This window comes from Sceloporus occidentalis, unplaced genomic scaffold (genome assembly GCF_023333645.1).
Source record: "Sceloporus occidentalis isolate IW3139 unplaced genomic scaffold, rSceOcc1.0.p SCAF_139, whole genome shotgun sequence".
Classification (NCBI taxonomy): domain Eukaryota; kingdom Metazoa; phylum Chordata; class Lepidosauria; order Squamata; family Phrynosomatidae; genus Sceloporus; species Sceloporus occidentalis.
Genome location: NW_028317119.1, coordinates 501,578 through 521,017, shown reverse-complemented (window position 1 = coordinate 521,017; position 19,440 = coordinate 501,578). Strand labels below are relative to the sequence as shown.

Genomic DNA, 19,440 nt, shown 5'->3' with positions numbered 1-19,440 from the left:
ACATAAATTCAGTTTATGGTTGGACTTGGTGGTGTTATCTTTTGAAAATTAAATAATCCAGAGGCATATTTCATATTCCTTCTCTGAGAACATAGGGAAACCTAGAAGGGCATTTGATCAGAGTGGCGTTTTCTTAAATAATATGTATTCATTATAGCATTAGCCAGTTAGAGCTGTTCTTCACATCCCATTTATAGGGATTCGGAACAGTTTAGATTATGTTGGTAATTTACGTTTTGCTGCATTGCTCATCAAGAAAAGGAGAAAAATAAACAAATACATTATCCAGTATATAATATACATTATATACAGTGCTCAAAGGGTTTATTTTAATAGCAGTTGAATCAAACCCCCCAGTGGTCTGAGCAGTGACTATAAAGGAATGCAGTAAATTGCTATGGATAGCTGAACAGGTAACAAACCAATACAAGTGTCAAAGGAACCCACTTTAATTAAATATGATTCTGTGTTAAGCTCAAACTGAAATCTGGTCGTGTGCTGTATCTGTAGATGTGCTGGCACTTGATTAACGATGGGACTTTTAGTGCTTGCTGAGAGATAGCATCATGAGTGTGGGTCCTTCTTGGTAGGTTAAATTAGGAACATTTCTTGTACACTGTCTGTGTTGAAAAGAGATGCAGTTATTTTTTTTCTTTTCTTTCTCTTTTTCTTTCAAATGCATGTTACAGTTATGCTTTACAATACCCCATGGTCCACACTGCTGCTCTGTGTTCATGTTCACAAATGCAGTCTTTATCCCCGCTCATGCATACTTTACTAGCTCTGGACCCAGAAACACTTTACTATCCAAAGTTACAAAATGCAGGTCATGGCTGAATGCGTAAAATATTTATATCTTGGGGAAAAATTCAAACTCACTCAAGCATTATTTTTTACTGTGCAACCTTGTTTTTCCTTATATATCAAAGCTTAAATTTGTAAATTTTATTCCATACTCAGTAATATAATATTTAACATAGTTGACATACTATTTTGCTTCAAATCCCTATAATGGATAAAGGATAATAGGCATTCGAGTCAGGGTTACCTTCTGGTTTTGCAGAGCCCGGGGCAAGGATAATTTGTGGGCCTGTCTGTGTCATTAGGAGCGGAATTATCAATGATTATAAAGCATTTGCTTAGAGACACTATTAGTTTGTGAAGCCCTTCAGATGGTCCAGGCCTGCAGGGGAATCATGTAAGGTATTAAAAACAAACAAATGTTAGAAAAGGTCTGTGTCACCTAAATGTCTATATAAGCCTGAATATAAGATGACCCTATAGGAAAAAAAGTTTTACTAGTAAATATTAATGTAAAGTATTTTTTCATATTTAATAAAAGCTATGATTGAGAAAAATATTTTTTTGTATTTATTTCCTTTTATTTGCCAACCTGCCCCCCAGTTATGCACATCTGCCCCAGGCATGCCACTCTGCCTCCCTGATATGCCTTAGACCCTCCTATATGCCACTCTGCCTCCAGAAATGCTTTCTACCCCCTTTATGCCACTCTGCCTCCAGAAATGCCTTATACTCCTATATGCCAGTCTGGCATATAGGGGGTTAAAAGACATATCATGGGACAGAGTGGCATATAGGGGTGTATAAGGCATTTCTGGAGGCAGAGTGGCATCATGCCCCCAACTGTCCCGATTTAGGTGCTTTGCAGGGGCAGAGGAAGGGTGAGGCCAGGGCCGGGCTGGCCCAACGGGATACCAGCAGGCCAGAAGAGGCTTTCAATCCCGTTCGCAGCCGCTCAATGGCTGTTTTAAATGTTGGCTAGCTGGCGTGCACCCACCGCGCCGCCCAATGGCCGTGCCTCAGCTCTTCGTCCCACCCCTTTTAAGACGTGGGGCAAAGTGCTGAGGCACGGCCATTGGGCGGCAGAGTGCATGTACGCCGGCCCCTTTAATTTCATGGCCTCCACCCGCTGCCCCCACCAGACATCAGGAAGCAGTGGTAAGTCGGGGGGGGTTAGTGTTATATGGGGGGCATAAGGCTTTTCTGGAGGCAGAGTGCCCCATGATATTCAACCCCATTTATGCCACACTGCCTGCAGAATTGCATTTTAACCCCTATATGCCACTCTGTCCCATGATATGCCTTTAACCCCCTCCCCAAAAAAAGATTTTGGAGTGTGTCAAGAGCATTTGTGAGGTCAAGCACTGATGTTGGACAAGAACACCAGGCTCGCAATCAGTCTTCCAATTCATTCCAAAGGTGTTAAGGTCAGGGCTCTGTGCAGGAGATCCTCCATATCAAACTAGTCTTTATGGACCTTGCTTTGTGAACAGGGCATATTCATACTGCAACAGGAAAGAGCTTTCCTGAAACTACTGCCACAAAGTTAGAAGCATATAATTGTCTACATTGCCCTTCATGCGAACTAAAGCCCATATATCTCCTCTACCAAACACTTGGCACTTATCTTTTTCTGCTAATCCCAGATTCATCCATCAGACTTTCAGATAGTGAAATGTTATTCACCACTCCAGAGAACATGCTCTAGAGTACAGTGGCAGTATACTTTACACTAGGGGACTGCATTGGGAGGCGGGCCCCGCGGGCGGTCTTGCTGGGGCTGCGGGTCCTGGTAATCCCGCGCAGTCCTACAAGGCTGCCTTCTCGCTGCTCCCTTACAGTGTCTCCTATCTTGCTCCGCCCAGGAACAAAACGGAGTCACGTGGTGTGACGTCACTTCCTGTGACTCCGCCTTGTTCCTGGGCAGAACAAGAGAAGAGATTCTGTGAGGGAACAGCTCGAGGGCAGCCTTGCGGGACTGCGCGGGAAATCAGGTAAGGAGGCGGGCGTGATTGGCCACAAATGTGGCAGGAGCCAGCGGGATTGGCCACAAATGTGGCGGGAGCGGAACACCCACATTGTGGGAGCGGGATTAAAAACAGCGGGTGCGGGCGGGAGCGGGATTAAAAAAGCCATCCTGCGCAGGGCTATACTTTACACCACTCCAGCTGACATTTGGCGTTGCTGTTTGGGATTTTCGGCTTGTGTGCAGCTAATCACCATAGAAAACCATTCCATGAAGCTCCAGACGCACATTGTGTCATGACCCACTCCTGCTCAGAACAGGGCTCTCCTACATGCTACTGGCTGCAATGGCGTTGCACGATTACAGAGGACAGATGATTTTTGCACGCTTCAGCACTTGGCAGCACCACTTTTTGAATATGCATGGTCTACTGCTTTGTGGCTGATCTAAGCTGACTTTAACTAATATCCTAGGTTAAGAGCATCTAGATAGAAATCCTCAGGAACCATGTTTTGGTCAGGATTATAAGCATATGGGGAGGCTGTTTGCAGAGGGCGTTTATATTAGAAATTTTAGATAAGTATCAAACCAAGTTTCCAAAAGATAAAAGGGCCCACTACCCTTGAGAGGTCATAATAAAAAGAGAAACTATCCTGCTTTCCCAGAAGTGACCAATTAGTGCCAGTAAAGCTTTCTACAGAACATGAATCAGATGACTTCCAATATTCTTGATCCACCTTCATGTTCCGCTATTTACGCAAAATTGTAATTACGCAACGTAACATAAATGGACAATGTATTTTCAAATTGATTTTTTCATTCAAGACTATTCATTGACATATCTCCCTTCTCTGTATCATCGCCCCTCCTCTTTCTCTCGCCCTTATCTTCATAACTCTCCCTTTTCTCTTTTAGCACTCCCCCTTTCCCTTGATCCCTCTTTCTCATTGTATCGCCCTTTTTATTTATCTCATCTCTTCTATTTCTCTTCATCTCTCTCCTCCTCTTAATATCAATCTGTTACATATTCACACATACTAACACGCACACATACACATCCATGGTCACACACACTTAGAAATACATGCTCATACACCCTTACACATACACATGCATGCTCACACACAAAAATGTATACATACATGCTCACACATCCATGCTCACATACACATCCGTGCTCACACATGCAAACATCCATGCTCACACACTTACACATACATGCACACACATACATACATACATACATATATTCTCAAATACACTTTTCCTTCTTCTCCCCTTACTTTCTCCCTCCCTCCTTCACTCTCCTCCATAATTCTATGTGAACAATTTTGGACTAGCCCAGGGGGTCAATTGTTGGACTAAACCCTATGTCAGTGGAACCCAGGGAAGACCCATTTTAAAAAAATCCAGTAATACAAAATATTTATTTTTGAATTGCTTATATTTTGAAATAAAATAAAATGTTAACAAAAATGTTTTGGGAAAGGGATGAAGCAAACAATTACATATTTTACACACATGTAGCAGAACAGCAGATAATATGCGACAACATGGGGGATGAGTAACAACTTGGGTATTTGTTGTGATGCCATACTGATAAGTTTGGTTAGTGGTGTACATGCTTCTTCTGGCAAAATTTGTAAAATTCTCTTCTGATTTCCTGCTAAACACAGAGGCAAAGATTTAGATTTATGGTTAGGAAGTACTTCTTCATTGAGAATAAAATGTAATTGCCTTGCGGCACAACTAGTTTTAATGCACAAGAGTGTAATATACAAACAATTATTTAAAGATGAGGGTATCCTGAACATAAGACAAAAGCAATGACTAAGTATACTCTGAACAGGGAAGGACTAGAGCCTTTTGATCTGGCGGGCAAGTAAAGCCAAGTTGCCCCCAGCCTCATACACTCTCTCACTTGCATACACTCACTTTTACCAGGAGTCTGTTTTGTGTTGTGAGCTACTACATTGCTACTCTGGGGTTGGGTAACTTGACCCTACTGCGCTCCTACCTCCCATAGCAGGCTGGCCCAAGTCAGAATGGCAGACTTTTTACAGCAGGTAGAAAAAGGGCAGATTAGATGAGGCAGATGGTTATCTGGCACCGCATTTTATGTTTATATGTTACTAAGTAAGAGGATATTGGCAGAATCAATAGACGATGAGTGTTGGAATTAGTTTTATTGTAACTTGTGTGAGCTATATTCTGTGTAGAGCTAGATGAATCTTATCACAATTGGAGTGTTCTGACATTTCTTTTCATAGACATATGCCTTTCTGGCATATAAGGTCCACATAAATAACCCCGTTGTAAGCTAAGGAGCAAAACCTGGTCACTGATCAGACATAAATAGCACAGAAATTTATCACACTCAATAGCAGATTGGTGTGAGCATTATTTACATTAACAGAACTTCAAGTGGGTGAGTTGAGTATATTGCGATAGGGAAGGTTTATAACACTGATATTTGCATTATTCATCACTAGGGTCCATTTAGCAATCAAAACACAGGCATATATTTTACATGGGTGGCATTCCTCAAGCTTCAACAAATAACACAATATCTATTTAGATATATTGGCTTGCACAAATAACCACATTTGTCTAAAAACTCAAAGTTGCTGTACACTCATGTTAACTGGGGGTACTTTATTGACCACTAGTGTGTAGAATCTCAGTTTTTCAGAACTTATGAGGCAAGTTATGAAAAGGGGCAGCAGTTCATATGCTTAATAGATTTCCCAGTCCCGACTATAGACTGTAACCACCTGACCTCAGGATTTTGGTAGCACAAGCTTGGATATTGATTATGCTCTTAGAGAGCAATTCACTGTGAATGGCAATTGTGGGAAGCCATGCAGAATAACAGACTAGAGAATAGAGTGAAGCACATAAACAAAATAATAACATCAAAGAGATGATATTCTTTATACATACTGCAGATGCAAAATGTAAAATATTGTAACTCTTGCTTTTGTAGGAGGCATCTCTCTTGTGATTGCAGTAAAAAAGCATATAAGTATTTGTAATTGTTTAATTGAAGTTTTACTTTACTGAGAGAGTGCCAGATGAATGAAACAGCCACCCACCAGAAGTGGTAGAGGCTAATACAGTGAGGGAATCTAAACATGCATGGGATAGTCTTACATCAGGAAAAATGACCAAATTGTTCTAATCTGCTTAATCTATATTTCTATATATTTAATTCTAAGAAATGTGGGGAATAATTGATCAACTGTAAATTACCACGTTCCTAAACATATAACTAAGGGTTGGAGTACTGCAGAGCTTGCAAGGGTCTAGTGGTTACATTTATATGTTGGAGAGAGGTTGCTGTCAATAAGCAGTACATGAAGGCCCACAGTTACATGGCTTTAATATGTATAGAGAGAAGCACAGGCAGCCAGATGTGTATTAGGCTGAACACATCTCCTGTAAGGAGCCACTAACCTATCATATGCATTGGTGTATCTCTTTTAGATAAGTAATATATGTTTTTTTAACAAAATTGAGAAACATTATTCAAACAACAAAACAGTATTATACAAGCTTATGTTGTGAAGGAAGAACTAGACTGCGTTTGACGAAAAACTTGTTATTTCAATTTGTGAGATACTCCACATACCAGTAAAATCATGTGAACAAAATTCTTTCATATGAATGAAATGGAAATACGGTAATTATGTCTCCAAATGCATTTCACTTGAAATATAATTGTGCTATATATACAATGGGAAGAAATAATTCCAAACCCCTTAAAAGACTGATTATAAAAAAACTACCATCTCACCTCACAAAATACTACATGGGTGCTTCTTGGGTCGAGAAGGAGGTGGGCACAGCACAGCTCGAATAGCTTCATCAAAAACTGTCTTTAGACCTCTCTGAGTGAGAGCTGAGCACTCTAAATATTTCACTGACTCTGTAAAAAAGAGCACATGAAAAAAGAACGCACATGGGAATAAATCAAGCATAATATAAAGGTTACATGCGATTTAAAGAATAAACAGATCTATAAAATATGTAGACTTGGCTAAGGATAATTTAAGTGTTTTCTGTACAACACCATCCACCACGATCCAATAGCTGATTACGTTTCAAATCTTGCTATGATTAATGTCAGCGATTTGTGCAAAACTCACCAATCTCTTTAGCTAGAGCCAACCCTTGAGGATAAGAGATTGGTGACAGTTTCTTCTCTTTCAGTTTCTCAATAGTCTCCTTGTCATCACGAAGATCGAGCTTGGTCCCAACTAGAATAATTGGAGTACTGGGACAATGGTGTCTCACTTCTGGGAACCACTGGTGATAAAAAAGGTAGCAATACTCAGATGATAATCATGTATATTTTTACTATGAATTGCACAAATGTTATGTCTTTTGTATACAGACTTTTGTTTTTAATTCATCCTAATTTTGGTGTATTTTCTTCATACTTTTCTCCATTAGTCCTTGTGCAACATTACTTGCTCTCAAACATATCACATAGATTTCCTCACATGGGTATTTTTTTTTTTTCCTTAGTTTTCCCTGTGTTCATCTATCTGATTTTTCTCTTGTTTCTTTATTTTTTCTGTTTATTTTGCTATTGCTGTTATTTTTGTTTAACTTTATATTATTCTTTTATATGGAATCATATCACTTATCTTTCTATAATCATTGATAATCATCTGATTTTTGTGAAATAGTGATAACGTTATCAAGTTGAATCTTAATGCTTTGATGTTTCCATGACAACTTCACATATCCAGCAATTAGAACTCTTAGTTGTGGAGCAATGGTGATCGAAAGTACTTTTGGGATCGAAAGCTTTCGGGAATAGACCTTATTGTTTTATGTCAAAAAATGTTATTCCGTGGGTGCAAGTTCAATAAATACTACTACACTACTAACTTTCCTAACGGTGAAGTTAGGAAAAATTAAATGAACGAATAGATAATTAATATTCAGAGGTTTCGCGTTAATTTTTATTTGTTTTGTTCCCTCCTCATTTTTGGAGATCTATATGAATGCAAAAATTACCGGTAGGCAAAATGTGTTAAATTGAAGTGTGTACAAATCTGAATGCAGAAGTCTGATAAATACAATGTTTCTAAATACTGTAATGGTTAGTTGTTTTTATGTGGATAACCATAGTAACACAACTAGCCCAAACTGTGCTATTATTTTTAATAACTTACAAACCAACTCTTTACACTAGATGAACATTTCTATAGAACACTGGACTCATCAAGGAAAGCAATATTTAAATGGGGATAGACTTTAATATTATAGAGCAGGAAGATTTAGAAATCTCAAAAGCCAAAATAGCTAACAGAATAATACTGACCTTGGCTCGAACGTTTTCATAGGACGCTGGGCTCACCAAAGAAAAGCAGATTAGAAATACATCCTGCAAAATAAAGTAAAATAAAAAGTTGCCTGTTATTTGGCTTCCTCAGTGAAATTGTAGGCTTTCTAGTCCAAGTGTAGAAAACATCTGACACTTTCTTTTACATAAATCAAGCTGTCACGTGTATTGATTCAAAATGAACAATGATATTCTGTTAGGCAGAATGGTTCAAGTGCCATTGGGAATTAATCATCTATATTGCCACTATGCCTGTCCATGCAATGGAGAAGATAATGCTTTGCTGAAAGCAGCTTTTATAAGCTTTCCAAATAAATAATTTTACTCACTTATAGCATGTATTCATGCCATACACCATGAAAAAATAAGATCATAAAATATGTAATGCTGCCTTTGAGCTGTACATACAGTTTGTGGATAAGAGAGAGGCCTCAGTCGGTCATAATCCTCCTGCCCAGCTGTATCCCATAACCCCAGATTCACTGGTTTACTGTCCACCATCACGTTAGCTGAGTAGTTATCAAATCTGTTCAAAAATATTCATTAGCAGTCTGAACATAAATAAAATACAATATTTTTGAGTAGTAATAATCTCAACTAGAATTTGCTATGAGACTCTTCCATTGTTTCCAATTTTAACATATCTATAAACTATTCATGTTCACTAAAGAGAACTGGCCATAGTAAACCATTTACTACATGTACTTAAGAATTTTATCACCACACGATTCATGTATCCAACTATTTTCCTCTATATTCCCATCCTTTATCTACCACACAATATAAGCTTTCCCATCTGCCCTTGCAAATTTTATTAGGTATGCTTTTATCTCTATATTTTATGCTTTGTTGTTCTGCATCTACATTGACAGTCCACCAAATGTAATATACTTACACAGTAGGTATATATTCACCAGGGAATGCATTGGTTGTATAGCTGATCAGGAGGCATGTTTTTCCGACAGCTCTGTGGGTGACCACAAGAATGGAAAATGTATAAATAAGAATAATAATATAAATTTAGTTTTAAAAGGCTAACATGGATAACCATAGGATTTGTAGCAACCTCTTTAACTGTGCCTCACTAAAAAGCCCCTTTGATATGCAACCATTAGTTACGCCTAGAGCTTCTGACCTTACATTTAGATTGTAAGTTTATAAGAGCAGGGCCCGCTTCTCCTTTTTGTACCAGTTTGTCATTGTGTGTGACTTTAAATTATTCCACTGATTGTAACAACGCTACAGAATCTGCTGGAGCTATACAAATAAGTGTAATTTAATAAAGTACAATTAATGAGAGATACTTATAAGAGCTAATACATGCCCCCCAACTGTCCCGATTTAGGTGGGACAGTCCCGATTTGGGGTCTCTGTCCTGCCATCCCGTCTATCCCTTCCTCTGGCCCGCTTTGCAGGGGTAGAGGAAGGGTGAGGCCAGCGACGGACTGGCAGGCCAACAATCGAAACAGCTGCTGAGTGGCTGCGAGCGTGATTGAAAGCCTCTTCCGGCCGGCGGCGCCTAATGAAATTAAAGGGGCTGGCATGCACGCACCGCGCTGCCCAATGGCCGTGCCTCAGCTCTTCGTCCAAACCCTTTTAAGATGTGGGAGGATGTGCTGAGGCACGGCCACAGCCCCTTTAATTTCATGAACGCAGGCCTCCACCCGCTGCCCCCACCAGACACCAGGGAGTCAGAAGCAGAAGTCGGGGGGGTTATATGGGGGGCATAAGGCTTTTCTGGAGGCAGAGTGCCCCATGATATGCCTTTCAACCCCCCTATATGCCACTCTGCCACCAGAAATGCCTTTTAACCTCCTATATGCCACTCTGCCTCCAGAAATGCCTTATACCCCTATTTGCCAGGGGCATATCATGGGACATAGTGGCATATAGGGGGGTATAAGGCATTTCTGGAGGCAGAGTGGCATATAGGGGGTTAAAAGGCATTTCTAGAGGCAGAGTGGCATATAGGGGGTTAAAAGACATATCATGGGGCAGAGTGGCATATAGGGGGTATAAGGCATTTCTGGAGGCACAGTGGCATATAGGGGGTATAAGGCATTTCTGGAGGCAGAGTGGCATATAGGGGGGTATAAGGCATTTCTGGAGGCACAGTGGCATATAGGGGGTATAAGGCATTTCTGGAGGCAGAGTGTCATATAGGGGGTATAAGGTATTTCTGGGGACAGAGTGGCATGCCTGGGGGCAGATGTGCCTAACTGGGGGGGGGGGCAGGTTGGCAAATAAAAGGAAATGAAAAAAAAAAATCTCAATCATAGCTTTTATTAAATATGAAAAAATAGTTTACATGAATTAATAAAGAAATAGAAGTTTTGTTCCACTGAATAAAATGGAACTTTTTCATCAGCAGCTTTATTGTGCTGCAATTTCCATGATGCTAAGCCAGCATCAAGGAAGTAGTATGTCTGCTGACAAAAACAAAGTGTCGGCGATGCAAGGCCGACATTTTAAAGTGCAATTGCTTGTATTGGTGAGTTCCGCGAGATTTAAAAAAAAAAAAAAGTGTCCATCTTTCACATTTCGAAATGTAGTTATGGGGAGGTATGCTAATATGATTTGAGAAAAGTGTAATTTGGGGATTAAGATCATATTATTTATTGGTTATTTTACACAATAGTCACAATAGACACATACATCATTCCACCGTCCACCAGACAATTCACACAATCCAGTAGAGCTCAAAGTTTAAAAACTAATATTTATGGTGGGCAAACAGCCCATGAGATGAAAGCAGAGATATACAACCTAAAGAAAAGAATATGGTTAAAGAGAAACTAGAGTTATGCTGTTCCCATTAGATGCATTTTGAGCTCACTAGATACAGAATGTGTAATTCCTGAACTGCGCTATATTTGAAGGCAAGGTAGCACTTTGCATGGTGGTTTGTGTAACACACCTTAAATGCTGGTGCTGCTGACAGCATTTGTTGTAAGTAGGAAAAACCCTCAATCACAAAATTTGATTTAAACACATATTTACAGGATTGAAAGGTTCTTTTTCAACCCAGTACTTTATCTTGCAGAAGTGGGGTAAATGTCATATTTTCCTCTATATCAGTTTTGTAATTGGAAGGTAATTTGTGGAAAACGATTCCACTTCAAAGTGTATCTTCTGCTTACTGACAGTAAACTATGAATAGAAAAGACTGCCTGGACAGCTGCACGGAACATTCTACTTTAGATATCCCAATCAGACAGAACCTTTCTCTCTGCAATAGGCAGAGGTTTAGAAGTCGGATATAATAAGTGACAGGAAGGAAGCATTGAGAGAGAATAAAAGAACAAAGACATCTTGAATAATAAAAAAAACCCATTCAAATTGATGATGCTTAATGAAGGAGAAAAGTTTATAAAAAAGAATAGTTAGAGGAAGTAATAATAAGAAAATAAAGGAATAAAAAGGAAACAAATATAAATAAATAGAGGAAGTTATATCAAGGGCAAAAAGACATTAAGATAAAAGGCGGTTGTTAAACTCAGATGGAAATTCTGACGCATTCAATACATGCCCACACAGGATGAGATAAATATGGCAGATACTTCCTGGTACGGGGAAAGGTTTGTCAAAAATAGTGTCCTGCAGGAAAATAACCCATTTGTTTAATTACAATTAAAATGCAAAATAGAAATATTCCCTGATCAAATTAAAGAAGACTTTGTAATATTTCAGATATAATTTGTAGATGTTTCCAGCTTTGAGTGAACGTAAAAGAAGACTTAGTAGTTATAACTGAACATGGTAGCTGAACAGGGTGACCACACTGGCCATTTTTTTCCAGGACATCTGTAAGGTGCTGCCTTTAACTAAGTGGGATGTATAAACTTACAGAGAATCAACTACTTAGTTACGCATCCTAAATATTGCAGGATAGCAGTTTAGTTTTGGTCAGCAATATGAAATAAATGTGTCCTTAAAAAAAATGAGTTATGTGATCACCCTTTCATGGCTTAGGAAGACATCATCAAAAGGATCACATACTGCATTTGATTTGGAAATGCAGAACTGCTTGTAATCCCAATAGTTTAGAGTTTAACAAATCCCAGACTGTGTGCAGCTACAAGAGTAGAGATCTGTGCTGGTCTGGTCAAATCACAAAGTGGAGTGTTGGGCTATCTCATATCCTGGGAGTCCACACCCTTACAAAAAAATTACTGCAGTTTTTCTGAAGTAATAATGCAGTTTTTTGGACATGAAAAAACTGCAATACTGCACTTTTACTGCAGTATTACTGCACTTTTACTGCATTTGTACTTCACTGTACTGCAGTTGTACTGCAGTATTACTGCACATTTAGTGCAAACCTACAGTTCTACTTCAATGTACTGCAGCTTTATTGCATTTGTACTTCCATACAAAAATAACTGCAGTAAAACTGCAGTACAGTGAAGTACAAATGCAGTAAAACTGCAATAAATGTGCAGTAAAAGTGCAGTATTGCAGTTTTTTCATGTCCAAAAAACTGCAGTATTACTTATTTCGTAAGGGCAATGTTCAACTACTAGAAGCAGCAAGTGGCAGAGTTATGGGTCAGAATATTTATCTCTGCTCACCCCCAGCCATGGAGAAGCACACAAGGTGGCTGAGATAATTTTTACAGGATGGTGCCCCTAGTTAGAAAAAAGGGTAGGACGGCCAGAAATAAACTACATATAACATGCTAGCAACAGTGTGTTTTCTAGGCACAGAAACAATCTCTACATTTCTCCATATCACACATTAACATATACTGTAGATCATTTAAGAAGAATTTCAGTGCATTGGGGGATCAGGATCATTGGGGGTATCAGGGTGACAAGGATCTGGTGTCTAATATATTCTTAATCTACAGACTTCCTCTGTGTATTCACTATTGTTATCTGTGTAAGGATATTCGTTTGGTGCCATTGTTTTTTGTGTAATGCCTTTGCCATTGTGTTGTGTGTTAATTTTGTTAATCTGTTCCTGTTTCCTGTTGTATAAACCATGCCCAGTCTACCTAATGTCTCAGCAAGGCTCTTCGTCCTGCCCTCTTGAAGATGAAACGTAACGTGGAGCATTAATCAGACAAGGGCACGGAGCAGGCAGTCAAGGAGTCAGGTAAAAATTAAAGTATACTGGGGTATCAGTAGCGCTGACATGATAATAAGGGGGGGGGCTGAGTGCCATAAATACACAATGTGGGGCTGGCTGGGGCAATACACAAGGGTGTGTGGGCATTAATTCACAAGGGGGTGCTGGCTGGGGGCGTCACATAAATCAATACTAAAGGGGGGGTGTCTGGTGGGATAAATACACAATGTGGGGCTGTTTGGTGGGATAAATACACAATGTGGGCTGGCTAGGGGCAAAAATACACAACGGAGGACTGGCTGGAGGTCAAAAATACACGTGGGGGCTGGTGGCATCAATAAATTAGGGGGGCAGCTGGGGTCATCACATATATCAATACTAATGGGAGGGGTAGGCTGGAGGCATAATTACACATAGGGATGACTGGGGGCGATACTCAAGGGTACAAAAACAACAAAACAGTGTGGAAAGTACATATATTTTGTAGCTTAGCCCATTCGGATGTGGGTGTCAGTGTGGCAGATCCTCTCCTGGTGTGTGTGTAATTGGGTGGCGGTGTGGCAGAAGCTGTCCTGGTGTGTGTGTGTTTGGGTGTCGGTGTGGCAGAGCCTGTGCTGGTGTATGTATATTTGGTCATCTGTTTCCTGGCACTTAACTTACTGTAGGAATAAATGTAACTATTTAATTTTTACTTATCCAGAGGTAAAACACCGTCCTTAATTTGTAGACCACTTGATTGGACAAAACGTTCTAGGCCCAGAAATCAGTGAGTGAAAATGTAAAGGTATTGTATTATTCACTCTATTTTAATCTGCATATTTTATTAAAAAGGATTAGTCGCACTGAATTTACATTTGCATTTTTGTTAGTGTACTGAAGGGCTCCCAGTCCCTTTACATAAGATTATATCCTATGCTATCTGCCTATGCATCTTTATCCAGTACATAGACAGTATATATAGACATTTTAGGATTATGTCTATTCTAATTTATTTATTTCCATAAAATGCCCATCAAAATCCTCAGTACCAGGCCCATGATGCTCTTCATTCGGCCCTGACCCCAAGAACTGAATGGAGTACACTTCCAGCTGGCTTTCTACATGAAAAACACAGTTTTATTTTTTTTATTTTTGATAAACACTGAGTGTCAACAATGTAAAGATCCCTGGGCAGAAAAGTAAGAGGAAAATATTTATTTTCTTAACAAAAGACTGTTTTTTCTGCCTTCAAGGTAAGCTTTGTTTTGCTTTTTTAGGTTTAACTTGAACCCATTTATGAATATTGTGTAATGTTGCAGAAAGTTGGCAGTGCAGTTTACTATTACCCTTCAACTTCATCTAGAAACTAGATTGCTTTAACCTTATGAATGACCTGGGTTCATACCTGGGAATTCTCGAGGTTTGACCCTGAGTCTCTAGGTGAAGTAGTGCTTCCAACACTCTCCAGGTAAGTTTCCTTTGTCTGGACAGAGGCTCAGCGTTTGGCCATGTCCCCTCCTACTTGTTACAGTTTTGCTATGTAACAACTTTATAAACAGCTTACACTTTACTTAGGGCAAACTATTATTTTAAAGACAAGTCATGTATCACTTCACATGATAAGGGTACAAGTGCAAATACATTTTTCGCATTATTTCCCAGTTTATATCAAACCTAATTAATCTAGGAAACAAAGATTTTTTTCCCTAAAAGGACATAGCACATGAATTTTACTGCAAATTAGCAGGGATTGGATGATTTTTTTCTGCATGTTGACAAGCTGATATAAAATCAGATTAGCTACCAACATGCAACAATGTGATATCTGACAGAAAGAAGAGGAAGTGCCAAACGGTTGAGCTGAGGATCAACAGCCCTACTACACTTGTGTATACACACAATGGTGAATCAATTACTTAAACAAGCTTACACTTATCCCATAATGCAAGGAATCATTACACAGGTGGTGGCCAACAACATGTAAAAATAGATGTGTCAGGGAAAATATGGCAACCCTAATTTCCAAGCACCTGCACACATCGTTATTACTTTCAATCTGAATTAATATATTTACATCAGTTCCTCTAAGCATAATAAATCCATAAAGAGCAGGATTATTATTATTTCTATCTTTTAATTATATAGTGCCAACAATTTACGCGGCGCTTCATGCAATACATATATTCAAGGGATATGACGAGACTAGAATTGACAGACTAAGACAAACCGATAAATTAGGTAAGGAGGGCCCTCCTCGCAAACCGTCAATCAAGCTTCTGGTTTACAGGAAAAATAGAGAAGGCTGCAAACCATGGACTGGAAGTCATAACGTATACATCACTATGAAAAGCTGTTTCTCTGTTAATTACAAGGTACTCTCACATTTCCCTTAACAGGCCCCTGACAAGTTAGATGTCCCTTAAATTTGCCACTTACCCATCACCCACCACCACACATTTGATGGCCTGCATAGCGACTAGCTAGGTAAAGTAGAGGATCTTCTGTTCAAGTCTACAGCTATCACAGAGAGAAAAAGGAACTAGCAAGAAAAATAGATAGGCAGAGAGCTAGAGAACAAACCACAAAAGTGCAATGTTATGAAACAGGAAAAGATATTTGCTCAACCATAGAGGAACTTAAAAAAGTAACCCTTCAGCTACCAACTATCAACAACTGTCAGACAGTATGCACTAAGGATCAACCAATTTTTATATTTTCTTCTCACTGCCCTTTTCTGTAAACAGAGAAACCATGCTTACTACTTTTTGAGCCTGGTCATACACTCCAAGTTTTTGGGAAGTAGAAATAATCTATCTTTATTGCTTACATGTCCTTAATAACTTAATCTCTCGAAAGATGCATTTTAAAGTCATATTGGTGTTGTGTTTTGTTTTCCTTTTATCTTGTTTTTGAGCATCCACATACATCTGCTTGATTAAGCACTTATTGTAGAAAAGGTAGTTCATGTTTACTAAAAAAGTCAATCAAATTTAATGTTAAACGTAAGATGTTTTTATTGTACATACATTAAAATAGTTTAATTAAAGTTTTCCTTCTTTTGAGACAGCTCATAATAACCAATATGGTTGCTTATTTCCCTAACACTTTACTCTGATTGTTACAAATATGGGAACTATCTGCTCTTTAAAACTACCAATAATAGCTTTTGCTTTTTGTATTTTACAGTCAGTGTTTTAGAAATGCTTGGTTTAGAGGAAAACAACATTTCAGGCAAACAGTGCTTGCCTCATTGATGACTTTCATTCGAGAAAACAAGCTGTGTTTCACTTGCAAATACCATTCATTTGCTTGTCAACTGTAAATTGCATGTGCAGTCCCAATGCATTCTTCACTTCAGTAGGATCCAAGTTTGAACCCACCCAATGCCAACAGCACTGGTAAACAGCCTAATTTGTTACCCCGTCTAAGAAGTTGGAGCCAAGTATCTCTACAGAGCATTTTACAAGAAAAAGGTTAGGGACCTAACATTTAAATTAAACAGATATATAAAAAATATTACTGTTTCTTTAAAAGTAAAGGCATTGTTTAACCTCGGTTATGTGAGTTTATAGACAGATTACAGCATAAATGTAATAAATTAATTTCTAAACTCATCTTCCTCCATCTCAAATCAAAAGGAATAATTCAACAGGGGGAGATATATCAATGGCAGAAGGATGTTAAGGATGCAGCTCCCAGTGGTTTTCACATCATAAAATGTAAAACTACGATTCAATAGTCACTTAGAAATGTACTTGTTTGTAACAGAAAAGCTAACTTTGTCCACTAAAATAAGATCAGAAATACAGTACAGACATTGTTAATGTTGTAAATGGCTTCTGTAACTTGAAATGGCTGATTTTTTAATGGAGTATCTTCATGGGTTTACAGAGGCCTTTTATCAGCAAACATCACTCCTATGTTCCAAAGGCACATTTTGCTGGTTAATCCAAGTTTAATCCAAGGCTAATTGATCATTAGAAAGCCCTTTTAGCACAGCTAAAAATGTATTTGTTTTCCATGAAAACAGATAAGTGACCCAAACTGTTAAACAGTGGCATATACACTCACTGGCCACTTTATTAGTTGCCCAGCTTGGGAAGAGGTCACCATTAGATGGCAGCATTTAACAAAAGTTGAACTGGGCTGCCTGTGCCATTCCCCATGGAGAAAGTAGGAGCTTATCCAGGGCCGGCCCGATAATGGAGCCGAGTGGGGCAACCGCTCCAGGCGGCACTTTTGAAGGGGCGGCACTTTGCCGCCCCAAGCCCTTTTTTTAAATTTTTATTAAAGCGAAAGAGAGAGAAAGGGGCACCGAGTGGTTTTCGCTTACCAAGCTGTCAGTACCCGCTCGGCGCCCCTCTCTCTCTCTCCTCTGCGGCGAGTCTTCCTGTTCGGTCTCGGTGCCGGCTTGTAATGCTGAGTGCCAGAAGATTTCCGGCGCTCAGCATTACAAGCCGGCACCGAGACCGAACAGGGAGACTCGCCGCAGGACTGCGGAAAGGTAAGTACAGGGGGGGGCGGCAGGGACGGAGGGAGAGGAGGGGTAGATAAGGGGGGGGGCATTTTAAAATTCGCCCCAGGCGGCATTTTGCCATGGGCCGGCCCTGAGCTTATCCTACTTATCTCACTCAAGGGATGTCAAACATAAATCATGGGATTTTATCAGTGGGACCTAATTTGTGGAAGAAATCCGAAGTAAAATGGCAAGAATGGTAACCAATGGATACTTTCCTTAAAAGCTTTCAGTGGAAGTGGAATAAAAACTGAGGAAAACTGTATTTTTCCACAAAATGAAAAGATATAGTACCTTGAAAGGGAAAATATACACGACTGTAATAGAAGCAGCACAAGCGAATACATTGAGCGGTTAGTTCATAAACGGATATAGATTTGCTGGTTAACAAATTCCAATTGTAAAAATAAAAGTATTTATTATTATCTTGTATTTATATACGGCCAACAATTTACACAGTGCTTAGTAGATGTGTCTATAGAAAGAAATTGCTTTTTGATTTAGTTATTACTGATTACTTATCAAAAGTCAACTTAGTCCACAGTGCAGTAACAAGCAATAATGTAACATTATGTAAGCAGTGGATCCTTCCCTTAAAAGTGTGCATTAAACTTAGATGAAATCACTGCAAGAAACAGTATTCTTGTTGAAATAAAAAAAAATTACTAGTATCTTGAAAGGGACAATAAAATTTAAGTTTTGCATACACTGCTGTGATATCAGAAGCCAATTAATAGAAAGATAATTTTCAAATAGCTGTAGATTTGCTGGATTAAAATGAATATGTTTCCAATGTAAAGAATCACTTATGGTATTGTGTTACTGCCACCTTCTGGTACATTGAATAATATGTTAAAAATATCACCAAAGCTCATTTTAACCCCAAACCTAATGAGTTAAGTTTAGAGTCTGAGGAACAACCACAGCAAGAAAGGAAGGAACATAGATTAAATTGTTTGTCTACGTGTTAGGAGGCCATTAATAAGTCTTTATGAAGCAGTGTTTTCTTAATATAAAAAACAATGCCTCCTTATCCTTGACAACATTGTGGTGATAATATTTGTAAAACTACTTAATAGGAAGAATCCAAACAAATGAACATTCTACTTCACACTACATTTCACATAAAAGGCTATAACAAAAACATCACCCACAGTGGTTCTTAGAAGACTTTTCTCCTTTGGCCATCCTTTCCATTCTGGCCAGTCATATTCTGACAGCCAGTTATGTGTCCACAGCCCTGTCCTAATGGTAGCAAAATACGTTTACTTGAACTCTACAAGAATGAGAATGCCACGTCTGGTAGTGGCAATTGAAAAATCACATGCTATGAAGTATGCTAACAATGTAAATTATAATTAGATTATTCTCTAATTATGAACTTTGGAACTTAAGCAAAACACATAAGCAAAAAAGATTGTGACAAAAATATAAACATTCCAAAAGGACATAACACTCTGCTTTTATTTGGGTAGAATTTTCACTTAATGAGGTCTATGAGAAATAACCAGTTTGAAGAAACATTTCAGGGGCTAGTAAATAGAATATTGGTTAGGGTTAGCCTTGGATGAAAGTCAAAACAATAAATGGCTTTCGATTGAAAATTTGTTATACTCTACTATATACATTTTAATTTCGCCCCTCAAATTGAGGTTGGACTGTGAAGCATTAAATACAATGAACTAAAGATCTGATTGAGAAGACAGAGGCACACTTAGGCACAGGTAATTAATCAGATAATGGCCCTGCCAC

At 38.8% G+C, this 19,440-nt stretch overlaps 1 protein-coding gene across 1 annotated transcript; it reads right to left on the bottom strand.

Annotated features, from left to right (window-relative positions):
• Positions 1-6,564: 6,564 nt before the first annotated feature.
• Positions 6,565-15,643, bottom strand: LOC149281074 (ras-related C3 botulinum toxin substrate 2-like). Its single transcript, XM_089499797.1, has 6 exons — positions 15,609-15,643; positions 9,019-9,090; positions 8,532-8,649; positions 8,103-8,165; positions 6,916-7,075; positions 6,565-6,695 (listed from the first exon to the last, which is right to left on the bottom strand). Exons 1-6 carry the CDS (start codon positions 15,641-15,643, stop codon positions 6,565-6,567), a joined length of 579 nt encoding a protein of 192 aa, XP_089355923.1.
• Between the last annotated feature and the right edge of the window lie 3,797 nt (positions 15,644-19,440).